This window comes from Haliaeetus leucocephalus, unplaced genomic scaffold (genome assembly GCF_000737465.1).
Source record: "Haliaeetus leucocephalus isolate CR32 unplaced genomic scaffold, Haliaeetus_leucocephalus-4.0 Scaffold880, whole genome shotgun sequence".
NCBI classification, from domain to species: Eukaryota; Metazoa; Chordata; class Aves; order Accipitriformes; family Accipitridae; genus Haliaeetus; species Haliaeetus leucocephalus.
Window position 1 is genome coordinate 4859095 of NW_010973316.1, and position 13861 is coordinate 4872955.

At 38.3% G+C, this 13861-nt stretch overlaps 1 protein-coding gene across 1 annotated transcript in view; it reads right to left on the minus strand.

Moving 5' to 3' along the window:
* BARD1 (BRCA1 associated RING domain 1) overlaps positions 1 to 13861 on the minus strand; it is a 43584-nt gene that overhangs the window by 5012 nt on the left and 24711 nt on the right. The window contains exons 7-9 of the mRNA XM_010583257.1: positions 9128 to 9236; positions 7450 to 7585; positions 6316 to 6408 (exon numbers count right to left, since the gene is read on the minus strand). Of these exons, the coding sequence (XP_010581559.1) occupies positions 6316 to 6408; positions 7450 to 7585; positions 9128 to 9236 (338 nt within the window). The remainder of the gene's footprint in view (positions 1 to 6315; positions 6409 to 7449; positions 7586 to 9127; positions 9237 to 13861) is intronic.

The window sequence follows — 13861 nt, forward strand, 5'->3', positions numbered from 1 at the left end:
ACCAGTGAGAACTTGATGCCAAGACACTGGTCAAATGAATGCACTAAAAAAAAAAAAGGAATTGCTATTATCCTAATTAAAAAGTGATCAGGACACCATCAACACTATGCCATCTCCCTTCTGAAACTGAGATGGACATCTTAAGTACTTATGCAAAAAAAATTTCAGAACAGGACTGAATTTCAGAAAAACAAAGCCATCTTTAAAGAAGCTGTCTGAAAATGGAGGGGAAAGTAAACTTACTTTTGAGAGGACACCTGTAATTTTAGGAGGGGGTAGAGATCACATTTGCATTGTTTTCCTTCCCACATTCGCAGTCTGCATTCTTTACAGGCAAGCCTGACTAAAAATCTAGTCTATTCTGTTATAAAACAAAGTAAGACCATTCAACTTACTCAGCATCTCCACCAATCTTGATTTATTCCTTGATACTATTGCCAATAAGAGCTGTGGATGTTCTAGGTTTGAGACTGATCAAGTTTATTCATTTAACATGTTCTCTTCCCTAGAGAGAAGAGGGTGATTATTGCAACTACACTTTAATGGCCCTTTAGTTTAATAGCAGTAGTTGGATCAACTACCCGCAAAAGGGTAAGACTTGTACCAAGGCAAGTAGCATTCTTCCATTTCACATGGACCAGAGCTGTTTTGCAATGGCCAGTTCAAGTGTGCAAGCACTCATTAATAAAGCTTGCCTGACGGAAGGCCATACTGGGGCAAGACTGCGTGTGCAGAGGGGTCATGCAAGGTTCTTCCCTAGAAATACAGAACATTAGAAGCTTAAAAGCCTCTTAAATAGCTGGTTTCACAGGTGCAACTTGTAGATATAAACCAAGATGATTTGCACCAAATTCAAGCAAAAATCAAGCCTGCATTAAGGTCCCTAGAAAATATTGCAGAAAAAGGTTTTAGCTTAATAGAACCGCAGTTTAGCTTGATGCCACCACATTTGGCAAGGAGAATACTGCTCTCTCCCCCCCCCCCATTAGCAAGATCAGTAAAACATCACTACTTACACGGATCCTTATTACCTCACTGAACAGCTGCCCCTACCTTTTCACCTTCCAGTATATAAGGGGCAAGCAGGTTAAAAGGGTGCCCACTCTAATGGTATTGTTAATTGACCTTTGATACAACTGTAGCTACTAGTACTGGAAATAAAGAAATCATTATTTGCAAAATTTAAGATCAGAGCCCTGTAATACTTATTCATGAAAGTCTTATTGGTTTATAATGAAACTAACTGCATCAGTAAAAACAATTTAAACAGGATGAAGTACAAAAAGAACTGGTTGCCAAGAACAAGTTGTAATCACCCACAGATACCCAGAGGTAGCTCTCAGTAACTCAATTAGCCTTAGTGGAGTTTTGTTGGATTTGCATTAATAAAGCAAAGAGCAGGGGTTAGTCCCAAAAATCTTAGAACAGCTAAAAGTAATTTAGAAATACATAATAGCAACAAAGAAGATAAAATACTACACATCCAAGATCTAGTACAGATTGCAGCTGAAACTTCCTCAGCTCAGTCTGCACTGGGTTTTAAGACTTACATGCAGATTGAGTAAAGCTTAATGAGATTATTTTCCTAGAAAAGGAAGAAATCTGGACTGAGATAAAGCCTTAGGGGAATTTGGCATGGCTAGCTTCAGTTTGCTTTCATCAACAGCATTATTGGTCTCTGCTACAGCACAGCAACGAATTTTTATACTGTCTCTTACATGCTTATAAAGTAACTTTAGAATCACAGATTTTCACAGAGCAAGGTAGAGATCTCATTTGGTGAGACAAGAGCAGTCTGTTTTTCTAACACATGGAAATGACACAAGATGCTGCAGAGACTAAAATGAATCTGCTTAAGAATGGTAGTTAACAAGTTAATCCAGGTGATATTTATTAAACATAATGGAGCAGATGCTGAGGAAGTCCTTAAACATCAATTCCCAGAAGCTAGGAGCACATAATATAAAAATCATTACCTCACTTAAACACCCAAGTGTCCTGTCTTCTTTAAGAAACTACTTTGCGACAGCTGTTTTCTAGACTGATCAAAGTGACTGGAGGTAGCCATTCCTAAGGTGCAGAAGTCAGGTTAAATTCCACTGAGAGTGCTCATCCTCTGGATCCTGTCACATGCTTTTAAATGAATGAGGTAATATTTCCCATCCTTTTCCTTACAATGGGCTTCCTTAATGCAATGTTTTCTTCAAACCAAAACTGAATTACAGCAAAAAGACTCCCTAAATATGAAAAAATGAGTGTCTGGATGACACAGAACAAAGGGAGCAGTGGAAATATGGTTTCCTTTTCCTCTAGACCTTATTTCATATCGGCCCACTTCCTAGCTCTGCAGACAAAGGCAAACACCACATCTAAGACATTCTCACCCCCATTTTCTCCTCTGCAAACCCCAGCAGCTTCATGGTCTGAATTTGTGCTGACTTTGAAGCACAACTGTTTCCCTCGTCCTTTCCAGAAGGTGCAGACAACTGTGGGAGTGCAGAAGTTCAGACCCTGTGCATGTGAAGCATTCCCCTCAGCTATACACCCAATACAACTAGAACATGCATATGCATATTAGAGATTTCTACCATCTCCCACAGAGCTGTGAGTCCTTTTGTAGAAGGAGGCAGTTGAAGTAAGTCTCCAACTGCAAAACAAGCGTGAAACTCCAGGGATCAAAAGTTTTGAGCTGTTTTAAGGAGGAAGGGCTTTGCTGATTATCAGCCTGTTATCTAAAAGATGTTTATGTATGGAAGAGAGACAGTCCAGCCTGAGAAGCAGTCAGCTCAAACAGCTTTGCACTTCCCTTGTCTAATAGTCTAAACAAGGATGGGCATATTGCTCCAAGAGATTCAGAAAGATGTTTTGGCCTTGAAATGTCAGTCATGCAATCCTCTAGCTCTTCCAGTCAACTCCCAGTTGTTCTGAGTCCTTACAGGAAAAGCAGGGGTTTTTTGCATTCTTTTAAACGATCAGAGCTGAATCATTGCTGCTGCTCCAGGAAAGCAAAACAAATGAAGGAATAAGCAATCAGATGCTTAAAATTCTGCCAGATACTTCATTGCAAAGACTGACACAAGCTTGTTTCAATGCATATCGTTACCGAGATCATTTTTCATCCCCTGCTTTAACAGATGACAATCAGTTTAAGAAAAAACAAGCTGAAAAGCTATTAAAGACTTCTGCTGGTTTTAATTACACTATTCTATGGTCTACAAAAAGCATAGAGGAAATACAGTGATACTTGAATCTTTGTCTCAGCCTACTTGCAGAAGGATAATGATATGCTACTTTGTGCCCTATTACCATCCCAGAAATAATGAAGGCAATAAAATAATGAAACCAATGAAAGATATGGCCAAGGGCAAGGAGCACAGCGACAACAGTGTCAATTGAATTCTATGCTGCTTTGAAAGTGGATATATTGCTGATGATGTATTATATATGAAAAATACAGAACTGCAATGGGTAAGGTGAATTTTTTCTTCTGTGAAGATCTTGTATTGCACAGTGATGACATGCTTTCATCTTCATCTTCTACCTGAAGACAAAAGGGAACCCTGAAACTGAAGATACATATTTAAATCTTGGTGCTCTAATACTTAGAGGCCTTACATTTAGCTCAAACTCTGCTGGAAAATTCCACATTACCTCTCTGCTGATACTAATGGATGCTGTATCTGTGTGTATAGACACACGTAAACAGAAGCACCGTAGAATTATACAGGAGAAGGAAATCGCTTTTTATTAGAGAAACACAGCTTGAAAGCCTGCTATAATGGAAAAGTTAACATAAGAAATACACTCTTAAATGAAATACTGTTTTTTGCAAGGATGCAATTTTTTTTAAAAAGTGGTATAATTATGTGTAGTCTATAAATATAACTTTACAAATAACAGTCAAATGCAGCTTACCTTGTAGTAAGAAAAAAAAATTCAAATGCTCACTTATGCATAGTCAGCATTTCATTAAGTGCTACACTGAGCTTTGTTTTTTCATATATTTCAGTGAAGTTTTGAACATGCATTTACTTTAAGTCAATGGTTTAGAACACTGAACTATAAGCAACTCCTTCAATTTATTTGCAGTGGCTTTGACAGAAGTGAGCCAGAATATGCACACACTTTTGGAAGTTTATTTGCATCACATTTAAGGAAACTTATCCAAATAGAAGTAAAAAAGCCACGATAAAGACAGAAATTATGGAAAAGAAAAGCAAAGACCTCTTTTTCCTAGACAAATGTTCCATCAGCAGGAGTCCCATTATTTGTTATAACAATCTTTAACTTGTAATGACTCTGAAGAAGACTAATAACAGACTGGTGGGAACAGATGGAGTGGTGCTGTTAATTATAGGCACTTAGCTGCATCAGACCCCATGAGTTATTACTAACATTTCCCACTAGGGAGGAGAATCATTCGCTTTTAAGTAGTATGTTGCTTACTAAGCTGGGAGCGTTAGCAGTCAGGATTGTAACTAATCAGTACTAACAACATAAAATAAAACTCAGCTGCAAACAAAAAATATGAAAATATTTCCTGAATAACACCCACACTATCTTATTTATTTTTTTCTTTTCCAATCAGTTCTAAATATGAAAGTTCTTCCACAAAGATTTAAACTCAGGTCTCACTACTTAAACCTCCCTACCACTCAGCTAAAGTTTTCTAAGCAGCTGATTAGCAATAAGATAAAATGAAAGAAAGGGAAACCACCCTAGCACATATGATAGAGGGTATGCAGACCTCCCAAACTGAGCGAAGCCAAGAAACCGCAAAGTGATTCACCACAGAAACAGATTATTCAGTCTTAAACAGGATATCATTCCAGAGCACCTGAATACACCCTTTCCAGTTACACAACCCAAACATCACCTCTAGGCCTTCTGAGTTTCCTGCTGCATTCCTACCTCCAAACAGGAAACTATCTCCCTTCTGCTTATCAACAAAGTGTCTGGAGGTTATTAAATCCATCTGCTTGCTTAAGCATAAACAGCATTTCTCCATGTTACATATTCAACAACAAGCTACTCCTATTTTTAAGAATCACAGTACAAAGACAACACAACGTTCTCCTTTTGCAATTGCTTATAAGGCCACGAACAGAAGCCACTGCAGGTGCTGCAGAAGACATTTCTGAGGGGATACCAACTCAACAGACCCTTTAGAAGAAGCAGGGAACAAGTCCATTGACTATCTGGAAGCCAAATGAACACTCTTTGAAAAAGAGTCCAATGTTCAAAGACTCTGATGATGTGCCTTATTTGAAAAACTACTATGCATCTTTTGAAGCTTTAAGCAGTGCCTTCATAAACATTAGTGACTGGAAAATTTAGACCGTTAAAGAATCCTTATATTCTGATGTTTAGTCACACAGAAGAAGACTAGAATGAAATTTGTCTGTGAGTTTTCCATGGTTAATTAACTCACTTGTAGTGTACTTATTAGCTAAAAGAACTTAGACATAAAGGTCAAGGGGAAGATGGCTTTTACAACTACTGTGAAAGCAGATACTAAGAAATACATTAGAAACAATGAATAAAAAGCAGAATTTGGAGTGTAATTCCACAGAACATCTGTACAAAAAAGCATGTACTGTATAAAACCTAATTACAGATTGCATGAAAGATGACATGAAAACTACCTGCATGTTAAGGGGACACTATGCAAGTCATCTTTCCCTGGAGGTTACTATTTTAGTTGAAGAGTACTCCAGTCTGCAGGGCTGGCATATACAGAAATGGGTATCAAAAGTTACATATACATTTGATCTGCCTGAGCCTATGATTGCATAAAGCAATTTTCTCAACAAGTAGAGAACTTTAGTGGAAAGTACAAACAGGGGTTTGTGAACAGCTGACAGCCTAACTTCAGTTAGAAGTTATAACTTTCAACCGATCTCAGCTTACATGTAAATAGGCAACACCTTGCCTTCCTACAGGCCTTGATCACATACCCCAAGCAAGCAAAAGTTTCCTATCAATTTCAATGGAAGCTGCTTATAAGAAATCTAAGATCTTAACACATTCCTTCCTCCTCTCCCAGGAGCAATGAACAAATTCACTCCTAACTGATACCCAGGGTGTGACCTACCCGATACATCTAATAATGAAATGCACACATTTGCCAAGGAAGGAGTAATTGTATTTAATTAAATCTCTTGTCATTCAGGAGGTTAAAAAACAAAACCCTCACACTTTATGTTAAGCTAGTATTGATATTAAGGCAGTTGTTGAAAAAGAAAGTTTTCTCTGGAATCCCATCTACAATTTCCAGTTAAAAAGCCCAAAGAATCCCATATATTTAATACTTACATTCAAACTTGAGGACCCAACATCCAGTCAGAACAGCCATCATGCATTTGACAGTACTTGGCATTGCAACATCAGGGATAACAAGGTGAGTTACTAGGAGAAAGATTACATCAGTAGAACTAAGAGCACATAAAAATCAGAACCATGCCTGGCTGTAAAGCAATCAATCACCATTTAAAGAATAAACAGACTATAATAATTTATCAACCACTTTTTCCAGCACAAGTATGTGATTTTTTGAGACTAAGATATGAGTAAGTAGAAGTACTATTAGAAATTTTGTGGGTTTCAACATATACTTGCTGTGAAAAAGGGAAGTCACGTTTTTATAGTTCTAAGCTAACACTTAAATCTTCAGAGGAGGCTCCGGTTTATAGAATAGTACATTTTTTTCAATCCTTTTAAAGTTATATTTAACTCTGACAGGAATCTTACTTAGGGATCTCACTGCTTTAACATAAAGCTAACAGAACTCAACTCACAACTCTGGAATAGTAATCAGGGTGTGAAAGATGGTGGGGGAAAATTACTTTAGCATTCCTTTCACAAGAAGGAAGAGCAGCACTCCAAAGAAAAACTAATAGGAGGAATTAAGACAATGTTTCCCTCCTCAAAAAGGAACAAAAAAACCCCCAAGCCCCATAATTTGGCTCCATCATCTTAACGAAGAACAAAATTTGAAGGAAGGTAGCATGTGAGAAGAAATTTGTCAACTTTTAGTCAATGACATGCTCTTTCTAAAGGCACCACCTGCCTAAAACTCACTTCTGGAAGACAAAAGCCTTACAGGATATCTCATATGAGCATAGACCTTAAAGTTGCAAAAGACCTAAAAGAAGTGTAAAGAAAAGAGATCTTTGAGGAGGACTTAGGGATTTTAAATAACAGACAATATACTGTCAAACTGTGGCTCCCCTAGAAGTCTCCTGCCTCAGTAACCAGGCAGGCTTTATATGTGTTTACATGCAACAACACACCATCATTCTACTATGGCTATAATTCAGGGATTTCAGAAACTGCACTTATTAGGAACAATAAAAAAAAAAAACCTGCTTGAGCTAGTATCTTAAAGGATAAAGTGCAGAACTGTAGTTAGTTCTATTTGGACAGAGACATTTCAACAAGACTACATACCTCTGCCATTAAATTCAGTACACCTTCGAGCCTTCAGAATTGTTGCTAGTTTGTTCAGCAATTTCTGTTGCTCTGAACTAAGATTGCTCCCCAGTATACCAAGAGGTCCATCTCTTGTCTGGCTGGGGCTCAGTGCCTGCACAAACAGAAAATTCTACAATAAGCTGAATGTTTGGGAACAAAGAAGGCAACTAACTTGTTTGACAGCTTTATTTAATAGGAATAAGCATTTTGAAAAACAATTCATAGCAAGCTTAGGGGACAGGGTCCATAAATAAGTCTCTATAACAAACCAGCTCTAGAGGAAAAAAGCTTGACATTAGAGGTATTTCATTTAGCTTACGCAAGGTACCAAAATAGCTTGTGCATCAGTTTTTTTCTTCCTTGCCCTTTTGTTTTTTTAAAAAAGGTGCTGGTGTGCACACATATAGCTGGTTAAACACTGTAAACAGCCTGGCTGATGGCAGTGTTGAAAAAGAAAAAAAATTGCCAATAAAGTAGTAAAGCCTCCTACTTTTAGTGAAGTATTACCAACAGATACGCTACCAATATGTTGAGTAACCTATATAATTAACACCTGCATTTCCTTTTACTAAAAAGTCCCTAATACATTGCCCTGTAAGTAATGAATGCTTAAGTTTTTTTATGCGGATACTACTAATGCAAAGTAAGAGTAGCTGCTTGCTCAAGTTTTATGCTGACAACGATATGATACTTCAGCTCTTGGGTCTTCGTAAGTATTCCCAGATTCCATAGTACAGACATACCTTTGAGACCCAGTTACCCTAAAGCCTCAGGCTTTGGATCAAGTCACCCTTATGACCTGGTAACCGTCCATTAGCACACACCCATCACAAAGCAAATGCAAATACCGAGTGTTTTGTTTGTGACAGAAGAGCTGCATCTTACATTTGCTACAGATGGGAGGAACAGTCATATCCTTGCCGATTTAGCTGCAACAGTTTACTTTTGGCTAATGGGTATCTTATTACCTCAATGAGAAGGGATTATAACAGGCTGTATACCCTGGGTAGACTAGGACTGCTTGTATCAGCCAGGTCAGTTTAATCATTATTCATTAGGAAGCACAAAGCACTTCACAATGCAGTAACTTTTTAAGTCTGAATAACCTGATTTTGGCCACAAGTCCTGAGAGTCCTTTGGCAAAAAGGAGGGGAAAACCAAAAAAAAAAAAACCCCAAAAACAATCTTCCAAAAGCTGTTTTCAACTGCTGAGCTGATATCTTCATTGTGGGACAAAGGACGATACTGGAGCAGCCTTTTAAAGGCACACAAAAGGCACCTGGAGCAAAGACTGCTGCTGCTTTCAGCCAGTTTGGCAAGTAGAACAAATTTAAATATGCAGAAAAACAATAACAATAGCAAAGTTCAATCAATGGTACTTCAAGAATAACACAGCATTCATTCTCCTATAATAAAGCCACATTACAAGAAACATGCTTTGTTTTCCCAGACAAAGCTATAACACAGAATATCATAGCTTGTAAGTGTCCCACCTACATTCTACAAACATTGCCCAAGTCAGTTTCCTAGCCTATTTTAAATCTCCCTGTAAAGGCAGGTAATGTATTGTACTTAGGTCCAAGCCTTCATTAGTGGCAGGATGAACTTATGTTTTTTTAAAAAGCAAAACAAAACAAAAACCACACACACTTACCTCAGAGGGTTGGTTAAGTGAAAATGATTTATTCTTCACTGGTAACATTAGCACAGACTTCATCTTTTCACTTTCTGCATAGTCTACAGGCCGCAGACCAAATATATTACTGGCAAAACAAGCACAGATGGGTTTAAGTAAATAAAATGTGACTTGATTCTTAACTAACGGGGCACATTAGCAGGGTAGCTTTCCCTCCCACTTTCTTATTAATATGTAATTTCAGCTAAAAACCACAAAGCTTCAAGTAAGAATTGCATCCAAGACAGATGGATACTGAATTACAAGCTGCTGCATTCAGCTGAGGAGTAAGGGATGTTCAGAGCAGTATGTTCAGCTAAATAAACCACAGTCCTTGTTAAACCGTTTCAGGATGCACTTTGATATCATTCACAAGACCCAGAAATTTCAGCTTTAATCTTTTGTTGCAGTCATATAATGAAGAAATGTATTTTTGGCTTACCTGATTCTACATACTGTGTTAAACATTGGAGCTTGATGGGGTTATGCTTTTATGGGAAAAGCTATCTGCTTCCTAGTTGGGAACTGTGGCTCACACTTCCAAAATTTGAGTATGCACCTCTTTTTCCCCCTCAGTATGCTGTTCCACAGAACACATTACAGCCAATTCATTCAGATTTTAGTTGGTTTGCCAATTTTGTTGAACACTATCCAGCCTATGTGGCACCTCATAGTTATTAGATATACTTCAAGACCCATTTTCTCCCCCATTCTTTTACTATTACTCAGACAGATACGACTTGCTGTAAACACAACATCAAGCACAGTCATGGCTTCTATCTCTTCTTCACACAACTTTGCAGCTGCAGGACAGTAGTGAGTAGAGGAAAGCTTGAAACTGCAGAACAGGTATAATTGCCATTAACAAACATGATCCTCTGCCAGTACTCTTGGGAAACATTCTGCTTGCTTTGCCCTTTGTGAGAATAATGGCTATTCCAGCTGATCCTCTTCTCCCTACCTCATGTAGCTCTGGCTCTCAAAAGGCATAATAAGAGCTTGTTATAAAGGGGAAGCTTGTCACCGAGAACAAAGGCCTGACTCAGTATCTGAAATCCGGCAAGCATAGTCATCAAACAGTGAAACATTTAAAGAGGTCAAAAAACCACTGCATCTTCGAAGCACTGTCTCCTAGTGAGCCACACGTTCCTGTGCAGCGTAAAAATCTAGGAAGCTTTATAGAGAATTCCACATAAGGTCATAACCCATTCCAGCCCAAAGAGAGGCTCAAATCATTAAGTCTTCATTCTGACTTAACTGGGAGACTTTGGCCAGTACAAAGCTGAAAGATGCATCTGACCTTAGCACCTTTCTATGCTCCTGACTAAGCACTGCTCACTGATATAGCCTCTTAGGAAAACAACAATCCACAAAAATCCCACACAGAAGATTCTGGGATGGTATTTTACAATAGCTAGTGTTACAATATTACCAACCCCAAGCTCTTCTGTGTCACTAATGAGCAATGAGCTAGCATAATACAAATTCTGAAGACTAAAAGATAATTGGTTAAATCTCAGCCCAGTCCTGGGAGTTGCAGCCCATTAAATATTGTCATGCTGTTCCTGCTTTGTCATGCATCACCAGGGTAGCTCTTGCTCTTTCTTTAAATAAGGGCCATATTCGACTCAAACTGCTGCAGGATAGAGTACCTTTGAACAATGCATCCGGGGGTGGGGGGAGTATATTAGCACATACACTAAAATCACCTTAGACTAGATGGCTGACCTTTTACTGTGAACTAAGCAGGGGGAGGAAATCACTGCATGTCAGTAGCAGAGGTTTGGGAGTGTCTCCCCCTCCCAAGTCACAGGAAGATCCTTGACTGTTGGAAAAAACCTCATGAATGTCTACCATAGATAAATATATAGGCCACCAGTTAAATACAGAACATTTTTTGCCAAAAAAATGTACAAATAAAAGCTCCAGCTACCCCCTCTGTATTCACTTAAATTTTTCTTTTCTTCATTTTTAAGATCATTTCAGTCGCTTCTTACCAGTGTGTTGCAAAATGCTATCCCATCATCAGGCAGCATTGAAGAATTAATGGCTAATCACAGGATGTTAAGGTGGCACAGTTAAAGTAAAATGTGACAAACTTGGGAGCTCAGGTCTGTCAAAAGGAACACCAGCCCAAGGGATGGGTTTAAGAGTTTGGAATATTTGCAACAAAGCAGCTTGTTGAGCTTCAGGAAAGTGAGAAAAAGTAGCTGAAATAGGAGAAAAGACAGTTTACAAAATAAAAACTAAGACAAGGAACATATCCAGACAATAGATTTTGAGCATGGTATTGTTTTAATTTACACATCCTTTTCAAAGAAAAAGGATGAAAACCAGATCTGTTCTTTTTAGTTAGGCACCCACTAACCATCCAAAAGGCAGATAATTATGATCAGAAAGAGACCTTGCCCAGTGTCTGCAGAGCTGGTACAATTACCAGTGCAGTTACTTGAGGAACCGTTTTTAATATATTAGGAATGTATGTCATTTTTAGCCCTATGATCAGGATCAAGGACCAGATCTATGCAGCCACAAGAACACCAGTAAGGCATGGGAATGGGAAACAGAAGCTTTTGGAAAAAATGTGTGCTCAAATTTGTCTTTATTCAGCCAAGCTGAACAAGAGAAATCATCTACCTTGGTCACAGTAAAAAATGAATTTTGATCCAGTTTGCAAAACAAAATTAAGTGGGACATGCACATTAGGTCCACCCTGACACAAAACCACAGTATTTTTAGAAATATCCATAACCGTGTTTGTGTGCTCCTACTATAGGTCTGGATTTGTTGAGAGTGGGTCTGGTGCATGTGACTGCTTAACAGGACAAGTTCCGCACCCAGAAGGAAGACAGACACAATTGTTTCTACAAGAGAGAAATAAGTATCTTTGGTGCTTAGGCTAGAAGACCAGGTCTCTAAGGCATACTTCTTTCTACCAGAATGCAAGCGGGCTTTTTGCAAGTTGTTTTAAACATTCAAGAGTCAGATGTATCCTTTGATGCAAGCAGTCTCCTATTAGTCAGTCATCAAGGTACTGAATAGTCAGTAGAGGGCTCTTACAGCTAGAACAAATTCCAATCAAAGAGTAGGATGTCTGTGCTGAGAACAAAGATGGGCCCAATGAAGAGCAATTCAATGTAATCTGCTGAGTATGACTTTACATGAGATGACAGATGGTATCTTAAGGAGTGACAGATCAAAGAACTTCTTATGAAAAGCTTTAGAAATGGGATTCAGTTTATGGTGCAACATTGCTGAAGTCTTAGGTACGAAGACAACAGAGGTTACTGCTGTAGTCAAAAAGAAACTTAACAGCTACCTTCTAAATATTTCATTAAACTTTCAGCAACCAGGAGAGAATATAAATAGGGAGACACACCCTTGCCAATTCTTTAGAAGCCCCAAACTTTCACAGCTTTTGATACAATCAAACAATGACTATATAATACTTTGTAATCAGGAGTTTTAAGCTGCTCCATTTTGACACCAGAAGTTATTTGCAGTTCCACAGCTGAGCATAAACAAAGTTTTACCCCAGCCTCACAAAAAGAGTTCAGTATTGAATGGAAGTCCCACAACCAGATCCCAGTGCAGTACTGTAACCACTAATTCCCGTATGGAAATCTGACCAGTTTGGGGGTCTACAGTCAGCATCCGTATTCTGAGACTGTGGTAAGCAGAAATCTTTTTTCAACCTGACAGAAGGAAAAAAATTTAATCTGCATAGCCAAAAAGACCATCTTAGATAACCAAACAGGGCCAGGGTTTTAATTAACCTGCTGTCAGCAGGAAGTTAAGCATACTGTCTTGCACTTAAACAGTGAAGTCCTGCACTATCTTGACTTAGAAAAACAGACAAAGTTATGTCAGTGTCATGGGTCTAATGCTTCCTGGAATTAACTGTAGATTATAGTAGCTTTTGCCCCTATGCCATTCATAATTGAAGACCATGGTCTATCCCTAAGCATTCCCATAGGTTTGTTCAGAATCAGACTCAACTTCTCAAAGACAGCTAACACATAGAAAAAAATAGGGCAACACAACAATTTTTACTAATGCTAAACTTACTGTGCATGAAGAACTGGCAAGATAGCCCATTTGAGTGAAAGCATTTAGGAAGTACTGTGAAATTGCAAATGCACAGATCTAATTTTTCAAATCACTTGGCTTGCTGTGAAGCAAGGAAAAAAGACAGAATTCAAGAGAGAGAGCACATGAAAAAAACTATAAAAATAAAAATTAGCTCTGTGTAGGAGATTAACTTAAAAAAATTAACTAGACCAGCAGGACAATTAATAGGTCCACTGATCCATGTAATATTTTTCATTTGTAGTTCATATCTTTCCCAGTCAGTGAAAACTTCAAATGGCAAATGAAGTGCCACACCTATTAAATCTTACAGATGTCCAAAACATTTTTTACCAAGGAATACTGAAATCCCAGGACTGCTTTCTGGCAAAAGAGGTAGTTCTCATCTGTATTCACTTGGTCCTGAAGATATGTAGCTGCTTCATATTACATACAGTTACTTCTTAATGCACTATGTATTAACATGCAAGGAGAAAAAAACTAGCCTGAAAGACACTTGGAATGAGATGTACTTGATGGGTCTGTGAACCTGATGATCTAAATCTGAAACTGCAAAGTCTCAGCTCTCTGATGGCTAGGGCTATGCTAACATCTGTGTGCCTCATGAATTGAGGTCCTTTAGAA